General features: G+C 33.6%; 2 protein-coding genes across 3 annotated transcripts; both read right to left on the reverse strand.

The window, feature by feature from the left end:
• Positions 1–4,879: 4,879 nt before the first annotated feature.
• On the reverse strand, positions 4,880–8,511 carry LOC104750375 (NAC domain-containing protein 86-like). Of its 2 annotated transcripts, XM_010472161.3 has the most exons (7): positions 8,151–8,403; positions 6,836–7,113; positions 6,419–6,751; positions 5,991–6,347; positions 5,810–5,894; positions 5,339–5,705; positions 4,880–5,257 (listed from the first exon to the last, which is right to left on the reverse strand). In XM_010472161.3, exons 1-7 carry the CDS (start codon positions 8,305–8,307, stop codon positions 5,044–5,046), a joined length of 1,791 nt encoding a protein of 596 aa, XP_010470463.1. In that variant the 5' UTR covers positions 8,308–8,403; the 3' UTR covers positions 4,880–5,043. The 2 variants fall into 2 exon arrangements, with proteins under 2 accessions (XP_010470463.1, XP_010470462.1); XM_010472160.3 differs by having other exon boundaries at positions 4,880–5,705; positions 8,151–8,511.
• A 4,998-nt stretch (positions 8,512–13,509) lies between these two features.
• On the reverse strand, positions 13,510–17,992 carry LOC104750376 (PH, RCC1 and FYVE domains-containing protein 1-like). Its single transcript, XM_010472162.3, has 9 exons — positions 17,632–17,992; positions 17,212–17,298; positions 17,007–17,096; positions 16,824–16,910; positions 16,545–16,739; positions 14,569–16,464; positions 14,341–14,487; positions 13,892–14,253; positions 13,510–13,800 (listed from the first exon to the last, which is right to left on the reverse strand). Exons 1-9 carry the CDS (start codon positions 17,683–17,685, stop codon positions 13,713–13,715), a joined length of 3,006 nt encoding a protein of 1,001 aa, XP_010470464.2. The 5' UTR covers positions 17,686–17,992; the 3' UTR covers positions 13,510–13,712.
• Positions 17,993–21,820: the final 3,828 nt, after the last annotated feature.

Raw genomic sequence — 21,820 nt, forward strand, 5'->3', positions numbered from 1 at the left:
ATTTGGGATGCTATGAAAGTTAACGGAGAAGTACATGGTAGTTCAATTTGGATTTGTCTGCTAAGCATATGGATTATGGTTTGGATGATCATGGCATTACCTTAGAGAGAAAATGAGTTTCTGTGTTTTCAAACCTCTTTCACAGGTCTAAGTTTCTGTTTTGCTTGAGGGCAAGCAAATGCTAAGTCTGAGGGAGTTGATATATCATGGTTTTTATGGTTTTTAACCATGATATAAGGAGTCTTTTGATTTGGTTTCTAGGATTTTTTGAGTCTATATAGGTTTTCTAGGATTTTGGCATGAAAGGAGCAAAATAGAGCAATTAGAAAGGATTTTGGAGCATTTAATCAAAAAAATCAATTTGGAGTCTGATCCTATGAAGAGCATCGACCGACACCAAAGGAGCATCGGTTGACACCAAGCTGATCCGACACAAGACTTCAAAATTGGAAGTTTTACAAAGTTGCTCGAAGTTTTCCATATTTGCATCATTGGTCCCTGACGTGTTTTAGGACATATATATAGTGTTTTTGGGTTTTGTAAACCTTTAAGTTTTATTCAAGCAAGTTTTATTTTTCTGTAATCCTGTGAGATTTTGAGAGCTTTTGGGAGAGAGATCTGAACTGCTTTGAGAGAAGAATTCTTAAACCCCCTCTTTATTCTTTTAATCTCAATTGCTTATTATTCAGAATTATGTTTTGTTCTTCATTGAATATGTCTGAGTAGTTTGCTTGTTAGGTTCAGGATTTTTCACAGGGATTTTATGATTTATTAGATCTGTTTATTTAGAATTCATTATCTTTCTAGATCTTTATCATAGGTTGTTATTCATATTAATCATTGATTGGCCATCTAAAATTAATAACCTAGGAAAATAAATTGATATGAGAATATAATTGATTTTCCTGATAAAAACTTTTGATGAGCAAAATTATTTTCTGCAAAGAGATTTGATTTAGTAATTTTGGAAACTTATCTAAACTTGTTTTTAAAGCTGATTTTTAACCTAAAATTTTACAAAGAGATTTGGATTTTCTGGTTTTAAATTAAGATAATATTTGCAGTGAGAACTGAATTATTTTACAAAACTGTTTAGAGTTCTAGATCTGATCTTAATTGCTTGAATCCTAATTAATTTATTGATTTAATATTTCATAATTTCCTGAGAACTTCTCTGGACCTAGCTTTTTGATCATCTGAATTTACATAGCTTTTATTTAATATTTTGCATTGCTTTTCTTTATTTAAATCAACTTGTTTAGCGTAATCATAAAACTCTATAATTTATTGTGTAGACTTGAGTCCTTGTGGAATTCGACCCCTAAGTATTACAGTGACCTCTTAATTTGAGAGTGTAGCTTTAGGGTTAAATTTGAGCATATCACTCATTATCTAAGCAAGTTTGTTTGTGGATTCAACAACCTGTCAGCAAAGCAAAACAAGAAGAAAGTGAAGGTTGTTAGTAGAGAAGTCATGGCCCGCGGGCATGCCCATTAGTCTGCAAAGCTAGGTGATACTAGGATTTTTGTTTGTCCTAGCAGGTTCAATTAACCTTACGTGTTGTAGTACTTAAGGTGTCAATCCAAATGGGATGTTGCTACCACTCAAAATTCAATCAAGATTTCACAAGTCCAGCCAATTCAAAAGAGTGTTTGTCTAACAATCCTAGAATGATGAAAATGCAAAACAAAAATGGACTACAGAACTAGAAACAAAGATGTACGACAAGAAGTAAATATGAGTAAAAAGCATAAATGAGTCTAAGCGTGAACTAAACAACAAGAACCGAAACAGTCTCATGAAAGCAATAAAAATCAGAAAGATGGAAGTCCTAAGGATGGGAGTAATTGATGTCGGTGGAATATCCTAGTCTACAGAGTGTTTAACATGCCGCAAGCAAACTATCCCTAAACAATGAACATCACGACTTAGCTAATCCAATCTCTTGACAGAAGCTACTCAGACTCAACCACTTCCATACCTAGCTCTTGCTAGAGAAACATGGTCGAGCAGGCATGACAAACAAGTTCATTCACGTCAACATACATCCTAGACAACTAATCTCTTAGGCTAGGAATGCAAGTCTTTGGCAAAAGTTGGTCAGACATTTCATCGAACATCTTTTGGGTGTGGAAATATCTAAGACCTAGTTCCAATTGATCAGAGAGAAACTAATATTTCTAACTCTAGTCCAGAAGGGAATCATACAAATCAAAGCTTAAACACCCTACATCCTAAAATCCTCCATATAGTATATCCCATCCCCAAGAACTCTAACACTACTCAGATCCGAAATTCATCATCAAGAATGCAAACCCAGAAAACATTGAACAAAACATAGTAAGATAGATAGAAATGAGAAGAACAACTTTGTAGAAGAAATCCAATGCAAAAACTCAATAAAATCAAAGCTATCGGGATTACAAGATCGGAGAACGTTTTTGGTGGCTAGATAAACCTTTAGAAAAGAAACGAGATAAAAGATGTCTACGACAAAGACTTAACAAAATGTATATATAGTCCAACATGGAAAGCCCTAAACATAAAACGACAAGGTAAAGAGACGGTTTGGGAATCTCCTGAAGCGTGTAAGACAAAGCGTCTTCTGACATGTGTGATCGAGTCGGTGTGCGTCTAGTGGCTCGATTGGTATATGAAAGTGGCTCGAATGGTGTGAGTAGGATTGGCTCGAGCGGTGTGAGTGAAAGTGGCTCGAGCGTGGTTGGTGAAAGTGGCTCGAGTGTGGTCAGCTCGAAGGAGGTGCGGGGAGGTTGGCTCGAGCTGGGTATATACGCATCCACTAAAACGATGATAAATCTTGAACCACACCTCCGATTGGCTTGAAATAAACGACATTGGAAATATAACTCAATTCTGTACAACTTTTTTTAAGACGTCAAAAGCTGAATACCTAGACCAGGGGCTCGAGTGATGGCTCGAGAGTGGCTCGAGTGGTGGCTCGAGTGGTGGCTCGAGTGGTGACTCGAGTGTGGCTCGAGTGGTGGCTCGAGTGGTGACTCGAGAGTGGCTCGAGTGAGTGGCTCCACTGGTGACTCGAGAGTGGCTCGATTGGTGGTTCAAGTGGTGACTCGAGAGTGGCTCGAGAGACGGTTCCGGGAGTGTTGTGAGATTGGCTCAAGAGAGGGTTCCAGGAGTGTTGTGAGATTGGCTCGAGAGAGGGTTCCGGGAGTGTTGTGAGATTGGCTCGAGAGAGGGTTCCGGAGTGTTGTGCAGCGGATGGGTCGAGTGATGCGTTCCTGACGTCTCCTAGATACCTGAAATACTCTGAAATGCACAATATATGCAAGGATGATGCAAGAACTACCTAGACATGCAAAATGTATAGAAAGGACTAGAAATGATGCAAAACAATGAGTTATCCAAGCTAAATGCATGATAAATATATGCTAGGTATAGACAAAATATAGACATATCACTAGGCGGAGCGGGCATGGGAAGTGATACGTCGCTCGCCGCTCGTGGCAGACCTGTCTGCGGCGGATCACTGAAAATACAGGACCGTCACGGTCAGTCCGAACGGGCGCGGGCATGCCAGTTTGACATCTCTAGGTGTGGGATGAAATTGGAGAGAAATTTCCTCTCTATCAGATGTCTCTTGAAGTGTACCAGGTTGACCTAGTGGTTCAAAACCTGGATGAATGTGGCTGCCAGGAGGGTGCAAGCTGATTTGGTGTGGGTGCCTTTGTGGCAGAATTTAATGCCAAGTTTTCCTCTAGTAGGCGGGGGAGCGGTTGGAGTCGCAATCCCTTTGTGGTAGAATATAATGTCAATCTAAATGTCCATTGCATCATGCACAAAGAAATTGGAGTTGAATTCAACCACAAAATCATCCCAAGTCATCTTAGCATGCACTCTTCTGGAAATCAGTCCTCCACCACGGATGTGCATCTCCCGTCATGTAGTGCATCGTTAGGTCAACCTAGTACCTCTTGGGACATCAGAGAGATTGGAAGTTATGCTTCAACCTACTCATCCACTCATTAGGCTCACCAGGCTCAGTACTTCCCGAGAAGAAACCTGTACCAATTCTTTGCAACTGCTCCATCATCCTGAGATACGATGGGAGCTCCTCAGAAACTACAGCCCTCAACTACACTCCCACCACATGTATCACAACTGGAACTTGCACTAGTACAGATCTCGATAATCGTTGCAATAGAAATGTTAGTAGGTCCCCCAGCCAATCATCCCAATTCTAGGCTAACCGTGTTACAACTTCCCCACCCGGGAGTCCAGCACCAGAGGCCAAACCAGCACCGATATCAACTCCATCGGCTCCCCCGGCCCCGGCTCCCCCGGCCTTGGCATCACCTCCACTGGCCACACTCACATACCTTTATGCCTCAAGCAACATAAAAATAATTCACCAATTAAATTTCTAAACCGTTCTAAACACTCATTCAATCCGTTCTACAACATGACCTGATTAAAATTCTTTAATTAATGATCCCAAGAATTCCAACAGTTTACTTTGAAGCATTAAGCTCATTTTAATTGAGATATCACTTGGTAGACATTTTTTTTCGGGTTTGAACCATTGGTTAATAAAAAAATTGATAAGAAACATAATCTGGATATTAATGTTTAAATATTATAGTCTATGTATGCATTATAACAAAAAAAATAAGAAAAATATCTTTAGTAATAAAATTAACAAGTAAACAGTTTTCCACCCAATTTATCTCATATGGGCTGATCTTTTGTTGTCAAAAAGAATAATAATAACATTAACAAAAAAAACAATTAAACTTACTCATATTTTATATTGTACAGTGAATACTGAAATCGTTGACGTCCCAATCTATTCATGTATATGGCATGAATCTGCTCAGATATAATCTTACATAACAAAGGAAAAGAAACAAAAGATTGATCGTTCAGTCTGAGAGGTCATATAACTTAATACAGAAACAGAAAAGAACCACATATAATTCGAAGAAATCAGTTTGGTTTAGAGAAATGGGAAAAACAAAAGAGAGGAAATATGACCTAGCTAGTTTAAGGCATATATGACTTCAATACTCAAATAAGACTTATGGTAGAAACAGCTAAGATGATAGCAAGGGAAATCCCCAACTTCTTCAACAAGAAAATATCTTGAACCCACAAACCACGTTCATCAACTCTGCCTTTTTCCTTCTTCCAAATTTTTCTTCTCTCGACAGCATTTTCCATCATGAGTATTGTGCCCGGATTGTTGCAATCTCCTACCTTGGGCTGCGCCGAGTACCTTTCACTGCTTTGGTTTTTGTTATTGTTACCTCTTTGATGAACACAACGCATCAATAGAAGCATAGGAATGAAACCAAAAACATACGCGAGTTTTCTCCATGGTCCGAGAAATGTTGAGACTACTCCGTTCGTTTGAGGATTTATCTTTTCACGGACACGAGCCTCCTCTTTTGATGTCACGTTATGACAGAATTCATGGACACCCGTTGGATTTATATAAACTATAACGGTTTGCGATGGTACAATCTGTTGAAAGAATGTATTGGTTACTTGACGAGTTGTAACAAACAGTCCATGGCTAACCTCAACTTTCTTAACCACGTCAAAACGTGGCGAAATCTTTGTGTCATGATCACTCTTGTCCAAAAGAATCTCATTATGTTCGTTTTCTGAGAACTCAAGTGTAAAAGCATCATCCACATCTCCATTGTTGTTGTTAACGTCCATAAGATCTTCAAAAAAAAAAAAATAAATAACAAAAACAAATAAAGAAATGACACTAAAATTAATAAGATAAACTTAATTCAAGATATTTAAAAAAAAAAAAAAAAGCTACCTTGATTTTCGTGTTCTTGAGTATCTCTATGATAGCTCCAAATATCTTCTATAGGAACCACCGTTGAGTGTTCTTCAATGAAGCTCTGAAATTTGAAACAAGATCAAACATAAAGTTATATTTGATAACACCAGTCACATATAAAATATTTTGCACTTAAAATATATTGAAGTACCACTACCTTTTCTAGTTCCTTGCTTGATACTCCTACCCATCTCAAGTTTTCAACAAGCCTTTCTTCCTTATACCTCCCATAATGTTCTTGCATATCTACAGCCTTCATGTTCGCCTGTATGCATGCGAGTTTTTCTCCGGAATAATTAAAGTCTCCATTGAAGGTTCCAGACGCAGAATCAAGACTGTTCCGTGGCTCTTGGGAGGATTGAGCCAATGCTATGATCTTGCTCAACATTTCATCTGTATCATTAGCTACGTTGTTTCCCAAATATTCTCCGTGTGTGAGATCTTCTACATAAAGTGGTGGCACCGTTGGCAACATACGATTTTGTAGTCTTGCACATTCTAACTCTATCTCAACCTATTATGAGAGGAGAACTAAAGATTAGTTTGAAAAAAAAAGTTTACATTTCCATTATCATTTAAATTTACCTTCGTTGGAGGATATGAGATTGTTCCATATTGAGACTGAGCTGGGAAGTTGAAGGAGGTGTCATGCGACATAAACTGATTCCATTTGTTTTCTATCGTTTCCATTTCTAGCGATGACGTATTACCGAGTTGAGTTAAGCCTCCTGTGTCGGGTGAGATTGGATATTCCGAGTTTTCTAGGTTTTCATACATTCCATCGGTATACAAACAAGTACTAGAAGTAGATTGTTCACTATTAGTCGTTGCTTTGTTCTTCATGCCATGGTGTTGTTTTTCTTCTATCTTGTTGGCTAAACCACTCTTCTTGAACACTCGACAAAGTGCATACGCATCCTGGAATGTTCATATATACTTGGTAATTAATATAATAATTAAGAAAAAAACTTTTAAAAAATTATAACTTTGCCGTTTGGTTACTTGTATGCCGGATTTAGATTCACATTCTTGCTCTTCAAGACGGTACTCATGCATGACCCAGTCGGTACGTGAGCCATGAGGCGCTCTACCTCGGTAATATACTAACGTTTTCTTTGTTCCAACCGTCCGCGAATGTGAATTGACTTTACGATCTTTCCCCGTAGCTTTCCAGTAACCGGCTTTTGTTGCCCGGTTTGTTCTTGATCCATTTGGATATTTCCGGTCTCGAGGACTGAAGAAAAACCATTCTAGGTCTTTACTTGGCAGCAAGGACTTCCCTGCAAGTTTAGCAAACAAGGATCACATGATTAATAGAACATTGTAATTAGGTTTATCCAACATTAATTTGTATACACTACTTAAAGAAGCCATAACATGACATGAAAATCCAAAAGATAAGGAAATAAGAAAAGAAAGACATATAAAATTGAAGGTGAAGTTGAGGGTGTAAGAGAAGCTTCCAAAACCCTAAAGCACATGTGAAATTATGAGTTACTTTTTTTTTTTTAATCTTCTTAACTTTTTTGACTCGGTCTTCCGAATTTGTCTCACTAGTCATCACCGCATCTCTCGGTTTTATTACAATCTATTTAAAGAATAAAGATGAGGGTGGGTCCATTTAAATTTTATTCTAAGATAAAGTTGGGATCGTTATTATATAGATTTAGTTCATAAAGCATTCACGTTAGATGCTAAGTTCGATGCGTGTCCTAGAGATACATAACTTGGTACGTACAATATGATAAAATAAACTAAAAATAATATAAGTACGTTAGGAAAATAAATATAAAAAGAAAAGAACATATATCTTTGAAAAGAAAGGACATCAAGTGTGTTGAACAAAAAAAAAAGAGAGACATTAAGTGTCTCTTCTCTCTAGGGTTAAACTTTCAAAAGGTAGTTTCACATTATGTAGTTTTTAGAAATGAATCTGTAATTCGTTATCCTAATTAAAGTCCAAAAAGATTGATCTTACAATAAACGTATCAGTTAAATGATTATGACCTAAATAATTAGAGGAAAAACAAGATAGCCTCTTCTCGGTTGCTATAATATATATATTGTCGAATGATTCGAGTGTAGTTTTCTTGTGTTTTATTTTCTTAGTAAACTAGGGGCTTTGCCCCTTTGTCCGACCAAAAAAAAAAATCTATATATATTGTCTTATTTAATTTGAACATGACACACAACAGCTTGATGTATAGACGATGCAGAATCATAAACGTATACCTTCCTCGATGGTAAATGTGGATGACAATAAAATGATGGATATGCATATGATGAGAACAACATAAGAGGGAAGAGAGAAATATACCGGGTAAATCCCAAGGTTCGCATTTGTAAAGATCAATCTCGGGAATGATCTCTAACTCGATCGTTCGACCATTAATCTTTCGCTTGAGGTAGTATATGACAAGCTCTTCGTCAGTTGGATGAAACCGGAAACCAGGAGGCATTGAAACAGGAGCCATATCCACTTCCCAATGTTGTAGCTAGAACCAAAATGATTGAAGGGACAAATATGAACATAAATATGTAGAACTTGAGAGAGAAAAAAAGGAGAAGGAGAAGGAGTGTGAATATAAAGAGAGAGTTATATATAAGAAAGAGGCGTAACATAAGGGTTTGAATTCGATCGATCAGTGATGGAATTGTAAGAAAGACAAAAAGAGATTAAAATTATGTAAAAGAAGATGCAAAAAGCATTTAGGGTCGGTTGCCAATTGCAAACCCCACAACATATCTTCTTCCACTTTAAGTCTTTACCTTTTCTTTTTACTTTAATGTGTTTATATATTTCCGTGTAAATTTGATTCTCAGTACCGTTCTTATTAAGCTTTTTTTTAGTATCATCTTCCTCAATATTGGAAAATTTAAAATATCAAGCCAAGTTATGGTTAGGCTTAAACCTTCAATTCATTATCTTTTGACATTTTGAGATTTGGTTCTATTGGAGTTGCATGTTTTAACGATTTCATATCACCGTAAAAATTATCACTTTCTTTTTCTCCTCTCTTTTTTTTGTTTTTAATTTTTTTTCCTTCATCTGTTTATTCCTCGTAAAATCAGAACCCCAAAACTAAAAATAAAGTATTTTCTCATATAATTAATTATTTCGTTCCTTTCCATCATTTCTCCGTTTGATTCCGTCAACAAATTTCACCAAGATGATAGGTTGGTTATAAAAAGTAGAGAACAATATATCAATGTAATTATAATTTTACAAATAAGCTAGTTGTGTAAATCTAAAATCAATATAACTAATTTTAAAAAGTTTCTGACTCATCACACTTTTTTATTTTTGAATTATATTTAAATAATCTTCTATTGTTAAAAAATAAGTACGTAACATTGGTATGTTATGAAATAGGTGCATTAAGTAAAAAAAATTGAAACTAGACTTCAATCATATCATTTCAAAATCAAACAAAATTTTCTAACATCTGCTGAAAATTGCATTTTTTTTTTTGTTGGCAACATTGTGTTTTATTGAATACTAGATGAGGATCCGCCCGATGTGCGAGTTTAAAGTTTTATAAATGAAATTAAATTTATTAAAATTTGTTGTATGTTATATATAAATTTTATTTTTGTTATAATACACTGATTTATATCCATTTACAAATCTTTATCTATGTTACTATTAAAAGTATATTTTTTATACCTAAATGTACTCTTGTATGTTACAAAAATATTATTTATCACCATCTAGAAACTGTTTATATAAACACATAAGCCAAGTATATTACTTTCACTTCTGCATAGTTTTTTAATTACTAAAATTGTTCGCTCAAAAAACATTTTGAATAAAAAATGTATTACATAATATACTAATCAATGATGTATCATCACAATAATGTGTGACCACCATGGAGAAAACATCGGCTCCGCCTTCATCCCTTATGGAGAGAACCTTGCGTCCAACCTCCTCCACCATGGAGAGAACTTTGGCTCCGCCCTTCTCCATTGGAGAGATAATCTTGCGTCCAATCTCCTCCACCTTCATCCCTTACGGAGATAACTTTGTGTCCAACCTTCTCTACCATAGGGAGAACCTCGGCTCTGCCCCCCTTCTGTGTGGAGAAAATATGTTCACGTCTTTTTGATATCTCAAAATGGGTTGTTCCGACAACCAATGAAAGTAAAAACAATTTTCTAACTTCACAAAAAAATCTTTTGATAGTAACTAATGTTAAATTTCTCAATGTATTCGTGATAGTAACTATGCCAAAGTGAAAGTAAAATATTTGGCTTAATGTGTTTATAGATAACATAATATACTAATCAATGATGTATCATCACAATAATGTATGACCGCCATGGAAAAAACCTCGCCTCCGCCCTCATCCCTTATAAAGAGAACTTTGCGTCCAACTTCCTCCATCATGGAGAGAACCTTGGCTCCGTCTTCCTCCCTTAGAGAGATAACCTTGCGTCCAACCTCCTCCACCTTCCTATGTTGGGTAGATAACCTTGTGTCCAACCTTCACCATCATAGAGAGAACCTCGGCTCTGCCCTCATCCTGTGTGGAGAGAAAATGTTCACGTCTTTTTGCTATCTCAAAATAGCTTGCTCCGACGACCAATAAACGTCAAAACCTTTTTCAATCATCACAAAATCTTTTGATAGTAACTAATGCTAAATTTCTCAATGTATTGGTGGAAGTGTCTTTGACACACCATGATGTAGCCTCTATCTCTATAACGCTTCAATCGCCACATTGTTTAGTGAGCCCATGTCTACTCTCAGTCTATGGACCCATCTTCCCAAGTGGGTCCTACATCTATTCCCGGCTTGTGGACCAACCCATATTCGATGGTCGGTTTGTTACGTCTGGAAGTCTTTAAAAACTTGATTACCGACCTTACAAATCAACAAATGATATTTTCTTGTGTTTTGTCCTCACTCGCACAATTTCGACAATCACTTCCAGAAAGGTCACCCATCATGAAGTTCTCTCAAGACCTTTGACTGAAAAAATAAGTGCATTTTAGTGACATATGTGGCTAAATCAATTCTTTTAAATATTTCCGCAAACCAGGGTGTCAGAGTCTTTGAGCTCCTATGGATCTATCAACAACGAATTTATTTTTTTCCAATCTATCTGTCTATGTTTGTTGTACGCTTGTGTTTGATTAGCCTATTTTATCAATTCATTAGGTTGATGAGCTTTTATTCGTTATCTCCCTTTGGGATTGAATGAATAATGGTAACAATTATGTTTGTAAAAAAAAAAAAAGGGTTTATGACCAACCAAGCAAGGTTGAGAAATTGAAAGAAAATTAATTTGGCATAATTAAATAAACAATAGAAAATTATAAGCATGTTAATATATGAATCCCAAATCATTCAAAGATTAAAATATAAATTTAAACAATCTAAAAATACTACAATAAATTTTAAAATACAGTATTAGAAAAAAAAGACTTATATATTAATCTTTTTTTTGGTCAACATATTAATCTTACCTATTCCCAACTGAAAAAGGAGAAAGTAGTAGAAAATTTTGGCTTAAGAAAATAAGAAAAATTTACCTTCCCATTAAAATATATTTCCAATTAAACAAAATTGAAAGCAATGTTTTTTAATAAATTATTTAAATATGAGGCGATCTTTGATTGTATAGAAGTGAGTACAAAATTTTAGAATTAATAATTAAAAGTATATTTTCCTTAATCCTTTTTCTATTTTTTTAATAATTAATCACTTAAATTAAAAATAAGAAATAATATTATAATTTCGAATTTTATGAAATATATATATATATATATATATAATCTCCTTATAATTATTTTAAAAAACTTTGTTTTTTTTTCTAAATTCTGAAATTTTTTATAATTATATTTTTACTTTATTAATATTTTTTAAAACAAAAAATATTTTCTTTTTGTTGTAATCAAATTCTTCCTATTAAATATCGACACATGTCAAAATCTTGTTAATGACTAACTTTCAAAACCCAACTTTATATAATAAGATAGTGGAATAAATAAAATAACATAAACTATAATTTAACCCGAAAAATATGTTTAACCACCATCATAATTGGATCAATTTAATTTGAAATATTTAATATTTTAATATTGATTATGCTAATAAAGATTACACAAAACGGATTAATTATATTTTGAATTTATGTTAATGTCGTTCCAAACATGTCCTGATATGTACCCACAATGAAGTAAATTAAAAAAATTGGATATTCTGTTCAAAATGAAGAAATCTAATGTCACATTTTTCAAAGTAAGTTGAAATAAATTAAAAGATTCTCTTAAAAAAATACATCAAAAATAATAATCTAGATTTTAGGAGGTAGATTTATAGAAAATGTACAGCTCTTTGCACCTATTCTAAATATATATATATATATATATATAACAAGATAAGTTAAGTTCTATTATATGAATAATAATGAATTTACTAATATAATAATTATTTAAAGTTATATTAGAAATAAATTACCTTTGAATTTAAACTGTTATTTTAAATTAATGTGTTTCGTTAATTAAAAATGTAAGAAAATAGAATGTATATTATGTCAAAATACATTTAAATATCCAAAATAGAAGAAAAAGTAAATGAATATATCATTTTCAATAGGACTAGTAAGAAAATAGAAAATTACTAGAAGTTGTGGAATGTAGTAGAGCCAAAAAAAATTACTAAATCTCTTAGATGGACTCAATTACAGTCCGTAATAATATATATATATATATATATATATATATATAATCTTTTGCACATATTGTAGGTAAAAAACATTTATTTAAAAAAAATATATATAACTAAAATGAGATCAACCGATTTATGAAGTTATTATAATTGGTTAAGAAATTTTTTGACACTTTTCTTCTATTTTTTTAAATTTAAAGAAATGCCTTATGATTAAGTAATTATTGTTTGTGCGATAAAGAAATTGAACCTGGTCTAAATAGAACATTTCAATGTATGAAAAATATGTACAAATATGTAAAACTGATGATTCTAAGTTATAATGTCTATTGAAATTTTTTTGTCACAAAAGCTTTTCAGGATAAATGCAGAGTATAATATATTTTTTGGCTCTTGGCTAACAATAGAAAAACTGAGAAAATAAGTATAGATTGTTTGTGATCATGTTGATGTGTTAGTATTTTATTTCAGCATACGCGTTAGATATGATCTTATTATTCTGCATTTTTGATAAAGTTAGAACAACAAAAGTCCAAATTCAATTTATCATAAATAAATTATTCGAATTAAATCATTAAATTATTGAACATGCAACTAGCAATTCAACAATAAAAATAAGCCGACAAAACCAAATAAATGTTAAATAATATTTTGTTATGTAAAAATAAGAACGAATTAAACTTTGTATTTAGCTAAAAAATTATAAAATGGAATAGAGGAAGTATGATTGTAGCTTGTATAATTTTTAAATTAATCTAAGAAGTTATACGTATGAATAGAGATTTGGTTGTTGTTTGTTAGACGCCGTCCAAATAATTTTTTTTATGTGAATTTTGATTATTATTATTATTATTACTAGTTGTAATTTTTATATTATATCTTTGACCTATATTATAAAAGTTTATGATTTTCATCACGTTACGAGGAATTTTGTTTCATTGCTCAAAACCACAACAGTTTTCGTCACGCACATATTATATCTTAGTTGATCATCAGAATGTTTTTTATTAATATATACCATATTTATTAGAATTGTATTTCCTGTAATTTTATGTTCAATTTTTCTTAAATACATAATAATTTTTAGAAATAAAGAAATACTTTCTGCAATAGATATAATCACTAGCAAACATCAAAATGAATTTAAAACACGTTCAAGAAATCTACTCAGAGTTAGTTCATGCTTCAGCATCATAAGTTAGTTCATGCTTCAGCATCATACTTGTTATAGACCAAAACCTGCTTCTCTTCCCACCATCTTTGTGCTTCCTTCTCTGAAAACCTCTTCCGACTACAACCAAAGTTAGAAACAAATCACATAAACACTTAAAGCATACATCAAATCACATAAAACACTTAATCACACTTCACATTTTCTTTACCTAAACCGTACGCGTTTAAGCGTCTTCCGACCGCAAGGCAAAGCCGTGAAAGTTATATATACACCAGGCTCGTATTGCTCCACTTGTTCTGCTGTCGAGTCTTGTGTTCCGTTTTGGTGATGTCCTGTTCTTGTGATGGCAGGCGATGCATCTACTAATAGCTTAACGTTGCTGTCACGGTTCGAGGATTTCGTGACACATTTCTCTACAAGTTGTCTGTTTTCGGGTTGGGAACGAGATGTAGTGATTGGTGTGAGATATGGAATGGACACTGAGTCATCAAAGATTGGTGAGACTTGAGAAGGATTGCATGCAATGACGGTTTTAGGAGGATTGCTCGGTTTCTCTTTATTCGTTTGAAGCTGCAAGGAAGATACCGCGAAAATGTGAGTCACATAAATAAACAGAAAAGAGAAAGATGAAAAAGAGAACTATGTATCTTTCTTTACCTTAGACGCCAAGGCTTTGATTATCTCTTTCGCAGCTTTCGACTTCTCGGCTTCTTCTTTAGCAACTTCCCATGTCTTGTCGAGTTCTTGTTGGCATTCTTGCATCTTCTCATTGCCAAGTTCACATTGTGTCTGGAGATTTCTTATCTACATGATCATATAAGTGTACCTTTAGTGTCTAAAATGTTGATATTGTTACTAGTAAGAAAAGAAAAAAAAATTGTTTACCTCGGCTTTTAGCCTTTCGATTTCTTCAATTAAGATCTTATTCGACTCAGACGAGGTTGATGTCATTGTAGAAGATGGTCGCCTCGATGATACTGACAGATTCATAGGAGAACTAGTCGAAACTTTATCGAAATGAAACAGAGAAGGAACAGAGACTTGTCCCCATCGAGGCTGTTCACCTTGTGGAAGATTCTGCATCTCATTCTCTATTTCTTTTTCAGTCCAATCCTCAGATACCCTTCGTGTAGTAACCAGCTGCATCCTTGGAGTATGATTCTCCGTCTTGACATTTCTTGAAAACTCTGTTATACTCCATAGATGATCGAAGCAAGAATCACAAACCCTAGAGAGCTTGCTTTTGTTTGGTGCCAAGGAAGCATTTACAGCTTTCTTGCTACTACAAGCGTTACAAAACAAGAGACCACAGTTGTAACAGTTATGTTTTTTCCTTGTGAATCCAAAAGCTGATTTGCAAGAACTGCAAGCTGTTTGATCAGTCAAAGAGATCTCTTTATGCAAACATATCGCAGCCGTCAAGTTCAACCCACAAGCTATACTCTCTACCAACCTATCACCTAAAGGCTCAACAAGAACCGGCGAGTTTCTATCTCTAACGTCACCTAACCCAAGTTGTCCGTTCGTGCCTTTTCCCCAAGTATAAACATTTCCAAACGAAGTTAACACAGCTACATGGTGTGAACCGGAAGCAACATCCTTAACAAACTGCCGTGTTAGATTGCCCAAAACAACATTTATCGACTTGTCCTTTGCTCTTGGACATCCCAACTGCCCATGGATCGAGCTACCCATTGTATAAACCGTTCCTGAAATGCTGAGTGCAACAGTTAAAGTCCATCCACAAGAGACTTTTGTAAAATCATGATCAATGAGCTCTGTAACACAAGTTGGCACTAGCTTTCTCTTGCTATCTGTATGTCCTAGCCGTCCTTTATCTCCATCTCCCCAAGTAAACAGCTTTCCACAACTCTTAGCATTGTAAAACTTCCGGTCGGACGCGGTTTCAACTACCGCAGCAGTGTGCCATGGTCCACAAGAAACATATAGTACCTTCATACGTCTCAAAGACTCCACTTCTTTTGGTTTTGTTACACTCTCAAGACTCCCATGTCCAAGAACTCCAAAAGTTCCACTACCGTAAGTGAAAAGCTGACCACAACTAGTCACAATCGCCGTGTGCCACGCGCCACAAGCGACAATATAAACACTCTGAGATCCGCTTAAAACGTCGGATACTTTTCGAGTCAAGAACTGGCTTCCTGATTGTTCAATGGTTCCACCATCGATTCCCCATAGATACATCTCTCCTGACTCCGTAACAGCACACGTTTGATGATCACTACAAGCAACTGATCTAACAGCAACATCCTCGAGTGACTCAACGCGTTTTGGATGGTCGGTGTCGATGTTAACTTTAAGTCCGAGCTTACCACTGTTCCCATTGCCCCAACAAAACACTTCACCTTGTCTTGTAACCAGCGCAGCATGTTTTGCACCTAGAGAAATACTCTGTACATCAAACATTTTGGCAGATTCTAAAAGCTTAGGAGATAACGCATCGTTCTGATTCTTCGAGCCATCGATAAGACCAGTTATAGCTCCCCATATCATTATGTCCTTGAGGACATTGGATCTTGTAACCGGCTGTGTTATGACAGAAGGAGGTGGAGAAGCAACAAATCTCTGTGATGAGTTCTTGCAAAGTTCTGAACCTGTAGATTCAAAATCCGAGTTCCTAATATCATAATCTGTTTCATAGTAATAAGAAACAGGACCAATGGCATCAGATGCAGCAAAACTGTCGGAAGAACATGACAACCCGTTAGATAAACACCGCTCTTCAAGTAACGTAGATGGACTTCCACATAAACTGCGTATCTTCAAGAACATAACAATATACATCAAGAAATCGAAAAACAATCTCTAAAATATATAAAAAGAAATGGTTCTTTAGCTACCTGAGTGTAGTCAGGGGTCTCTTCAAGAAGTCCGAGATTCTGTTTCCTTCGGATAAAACCCGCAGGACTATTACTACAACTTTGAGCTCCCCTACTAGTCCGAAGATTCGTAGAGGTCCTAACGTTATGGTGCTTTGTTATCACAGCTCTAAGGCCTTTAAACCAAGATTCTGCTTGTGCTTTATCTTTACATATCTACATATATAACCAACAAAACATCTATAAGAAGTCTTGAATATTGCAACTAACTTGTTAAACAACATAATAACCAAAACTTACAAGATCAAGAGTGTGTTCTCCATTAGCATAAATGAGTGAAAAAGACTGTTCCTTTCGATCCGATTGAGCTTGTTTCTGAAAGTTTGGCTAAGAACAAGATAGGAAAACATTTCATCATCATCATCATCATCATCATCATCATGTTCCTTAATCTGAAAGAAATGTTTAAAATGAACTACATACCGTAATTTGTCCTCGGACAATTGTAATAACCGAACTCAATCTCAATTGTCTCTCCTCTTGTCCTGAGTACCAAATCAAGTACTTCTCATCCTTCAAAAAAACCAAAAGAGCAAAACTGTAAGCACCACAACTCTTTAAAGCTAAATGGTTTTTTTTTGTACACTCAAGTTTTTGGAATTGAAAGATCATAGAAAAAGAAACTTACCATTGAGAGTTTAAAAGGACAGAACTTTGGGTTTCCTCTTCTCCTACATTTCAGAAGCTGTGCACCTTTCTTCAAAGCCAAGATTGCCTGTAAATAAAACCATCAATAATTCATAACTACAAAAACCAAGAAAGATCTTGAATTGTATGATAGATCTCTAAATCATTTCGAAAACTAACTATGAAACAGAGTGATTGATTATAAATGTGACAGAGTGAGGACTAAAATTGTCATTTGAGGGAAAAAGAACAAAAACAAGAATTAAGACATAGTGTGAACAGTGATCTCTCTCTGCGGAGATAAAACTAGGAAAAATTCAAGAAATGCATCAGTTTCTTGATTTCTATAACCCAAAACAGAGTGTCAAAATCAAGAATCAGTATATGTGGAAGGGTAAAGCAGAGGAGAAACAAAAAGAACCTGTTCATCAGTTCTATCACGAGGAACTGTAGCTGAGATTTGCTGTTCGCCCATAGCTTTGTTTGTCAGAGAAGAAGAAGAAGAAGAAGTAGATTGGTGTATAAATAAATTTGTTTGGAATTTAGAGGAATGTGAAACAAATTTGTGTACTCTCTCCTCTCTCTCTCTCACACACACACAGCAACTCTTAAGGTGTTTTATATTCTTAGAATAATATTGATTTTTTTTTTTTTGCTTTTTTTGGTTTCAAGTTTAGTAGTAGCTAAAACAAGTGTAGTACAAATCGTAATTTAATACTTTTGTTTCCTTAAATAACCGAAAATTCAAGATTCTCCCAACGTTTATGCCACCGAGTTTGCTTGATTTAATTTTGTTTGCTGTTTTTTCTTGTCTTTTTGAATTTTTGATATCTTAGTAAATCGATTAAATTTAAATACATTTAGTTCACAAGTTCGAAGAGATTGTGCAAGGAAAAAGATTTGTAAGAAAACTTAATTTCTTGGTCAAAGTATTTAAGGACCATAACCCAAACTTCCAAAATTTAGATATAATAATCCAATCTTCGCGCACACAAAAAAAAAATATATATATATATATATATATAATAATCTAATTTAAATTCATAGTAATGAAATTGACTTAGAACTTAGGAAAATATCTTTGACAATTCTTGTTTTAGTAATTTACAATGAAACATTTTGTGATGTGATTATAAATAATCTTTTTTTAAGTTTTAATAGTTTTGAAAGAAATGTTGTGTTTACTTTCGTGATTTATAACTAATAGAACTTTAAAACTAAATAATGATATATAATCACTTTTTTTTTACTATTCACTTTTCAAAAAACATGAACTAACTATTCAATATTTTAACATATCGAGCAATCAATCAAAAAACTTTGTTTTAATAATAATTTATCATTGATAAAAGCAAACTAGTTATACATTCTTGTCCAATCAATTAAGATCAGAAAATTTGTTTTTGGGGATGTATATATTTTATTTAATATTGTAAAATATTATCTGTATAACTTTAGTGGTGTATTTTTGTGATTTTTAGAGCTGCATATTTTAGTTGATTTAAATCATAAATCGTTTATTTTAAATAGTATTTAATTTAATTAAAATGATGATTATAAATTTGTGCAAAAGTTAAATAGTGATTTGTTACTATCTAATCAGAATTCAAGTCTTAGAAATAATGTGTTGGCAATGTACGAGTATATAGATAGTGAGTCATTAGTTATATACTGTGTATACTCTTTAAAGCTAATTTTAACTTCATTAAGAAGAAAAAAAATAAGAGGAGGGAGAGAGTCGCACGTGTGCAGAAAACCACATGGGTTACTTTCAGTATTTTTCTTAATTATTACTTATTTTCTTCTGCAATTATTAAGTTTCTCTTTTTTTCTTAAATTTTTGTTTTTATTTTCCGCAATTATTAGTTTCTTACTGGTTGCCTCTCTATTTTCTTGTCCTTTTCCTCATTCTTTATTTTTTACTTTTGTTATTTTTCCATTAGACAACTGGCATCAAGACAAGAGTACGACACAATCCCAACATTGTCAACCTCTTTTGTAAGAAACCAAGCAAACACATACAAAACTCTACGTATTTTGCATATGTTTAGATTTTTAGCAAAACTAAAGTTGTAACTTTGTGATTTCAAAAAAAGAACAGTATATAAGATGTTTTTAACTTTTAAGGATGGAAAATATCATGATCATTAATAGTATTTATTCAAACTCTTTAATTGTCGAAATTCTTGCATGATTTTACTACAAATTCAATAATTATTTTATTGTAGACAAAGAATACGTTTTGAAATTAGTAACATATCATAATCGTTCAGTAAAATAGTGTGGTGGATCAGGTAAATGTAAAATCAGTGTGTTAAAAAATACAATATATTTTTTTAATTTGTTTTGTTTTTTTAAGGCTATAGGATCTTATCCAACCGGCCATCGTATTGTAATAACCTATCTATTCAACCATAAATAATGGCTATAACATATTATTAAATAAACATTAGTTATGCAAAACAGTATGAGAACATCTAATAGAATTAAACAAGAAAAAGAAAAAGTTAAAAAGTTAAAATATATCCTATAATTTGGAAATTTGGATTTGGAATATAGAGAGTACTATGTTTTACATAGGGGTATATATGTATAGACACTTTTAGCAATATCTCTCTTTTTCCGTAATTGGTTTTGGCGATAATTATATTTAGGGTTTAGCAGGAAGCCTCTGAACTCTGAAGGGATGTTGTACAAAGTCCCGAGTTCTAGTTCTGACAGTCGGAGAAGACTGCTTGCAAAAAGTATTTGATTTTTTTTTTTATTTAATGATTCTTGAATTAAAGAACACATGTGCCGCAAACTCAAGCATTCCATGGTCACAAAAGAAAACCTTTTAATGTATAATATATATAAAAACGTAGAAATTAGGTGGTCATTTTTGTACCATATAAACAAGTATTGTTAACCTACGCAATATAGTCAATGACCGTATCGTATGAGTATCTCTAATGTTGAAAAAAGTACCCATCACTAACTTTAGTTCTTTTTTTACTAACTTTAGTTTTTCATTTAAATAAATTTGAAAAGAAGACAATCAGTATCTTACGTACATAGCATAACATACATGCATGTATATGCATCACATCTGGTTTGGGTCACTAAAAAGTATATTCACGATTGGATGGTATCCCTTCGATACCAGAACAAGCCACACCTTAGGAGCCTTTTTTCAACGTTGATTCCATGCCTGAGGAGTTTGGGATCACCTAAGTGTCACGTTGGTCGTTGGTCATATCCAAATTATAACAATTCTTATAGATTGACTTTCAGTTCTATCAGATGCTCTAGAATGATTGCCATGATAATAATCATGTGTTGAGTAAAGGTTGGAGGATTTAATTTGGATGGTATGGACGGAAAATTCTAGAAATGATTTACAACTGTTTTAAAAAGTTCTAATTGAAATCGCCAAAGATAATCCAAAGATAGGATTCCAAAAGAGCAAGGGGCCCTAAGATATAATATCTACTTTATTGTAAAAAGGATTAGCTGGTTATCGTTTTGTTATTTGATATATTTTTTTTCTATCTTATAAATTGTGTCGTTTCATTTCTAATGTCAATTATAAATTTCCATATAAAAATGACTTTTTCTAATTATTTTTTATGGACAACACTTTTTATATTAGAAAACAATATGTAACTTCAAAACAACATTCGTTGTCTTTTAACAAAAAAAAAAAAAAAAAACAACATTCGTTGTAAAACGAAATAGATTTAATGGATATTTATTTCCAAAGTGAATGATAAGAAATGGTTTATTGGTATAACCGTATAAGTTAATTTAAGCACGTTAACACATCAGAGTAATTTAATTGATAGTTTCTTGGAACCTCCGACCTCATACATTGAACCGACGCATGAAATGTACGTAGTATATACGTGCCGAGGACGAACACACATGCCCATGCATCCTCGAACACTCACACACACTCACACTTCTATAAATATACATGTTTAGTTAATGTAGGCCGATGGCTATCTGTACGTACGTGGATATGCTAAAAACGATTTATTCATATTAATTTATTTCAAAGCTTATTATTATTCCATGAAAACGTGAGGCATTCATGCATGTAAAGCACTGAAAAAATATATTTATCTAATTAATAAAAGAACTATAGTTCGAGGGATGAATAATCTAATTAGGTCTCTGCCCAAATCGAGAAGAATTATGAACCCAAAGATCTTGATTACAATAATAATAATAAAAAAATTCTATTGCCATTCTAAAAATTACCATATTTTTGTTATTTCCCAAAATGTGGTTTATGAAGTCGATTACGAAGTTCTTTTCAGTTTGCTAAACACCTTCATAAATATGCTGAAAAAAATAATAATTTTTTTGTTGTTATATTTTGTGGTATGTTTGGTAATCCTCATAATTAAATGTTCTCACATTGGCCATTGGGATACCGGATTTGGATCCATCAGCCAATGTTATGCATCTGTTTAGAAGAGTTCAAGAACGTTGTCAGAGTATAGGTACGTTCGGTACAACCAAATGTTATGCATCTGTTTTTGCCTAGAACATAGAAAATAAAAAGCCAAACCAATAAAAATTGTTGGATTTGATTGATTGGTTTAGATAAAAAAAATCATGATAGT

Source organism: Camelina sativa, chromosome 16, assembly GCF_030686135.1.
Source record: "Camelina sativa cultivar CO46 ecotype springtype chromosome 16, ASM3068613v1".
NCBI lineage: Eukaryota > Viridiplantae > Streptophyta > Magnoliopsida > Brassicales > Brassicaceae > Camelina > Camelina sativa.

Bases quoted from the DNA above. Each gene is read 5' to 3' on its own strand.
- LOC104750375 (XM_010472160.3), bottom strand. From the start codon at position 8,307: ATGGCTCCTGTTTCAATGCCTCCTGGTTTCCGGTTTCATCCAACTGAC. The intron at 7,114-8,150 runs GTATATTTCTCT...CTAAACTTGCAG, and splicing joins CGAACCTTGGGATTTACCCG to GGAAGTCCTTGCTGCCAAGT. The intron at 5,895-5,990 runs GTAGTGGTACTT...TTCAAATTTCAG, and splicing joins CAAGCAAGGAACTAGAAAAG to AGCTTCATTGAAGAACACTC.
- LOC104750376 (XM_010472162.3), bottom strand. From the start codon at position 17,685: ATGGGCGAACAGCAAATCTCAGCTACAGTTCCTCGTGATAGAACTGAT. The intron at 16,465-16,544 runs GTAGCTAAAGAA...ATGTTCTTGAAG, and splicing joins AGACCCCTGACTACACTCAG to ATACGCAGTTTATGTGGAAG. The intron at 13,801-13,891 runs GTAAAGAAAATG...CTTTGGTTGTAG, and splicing joins CTTAAACGCGTACGGTTTAG to TCGGAAGAGGTTTTCAGAGA.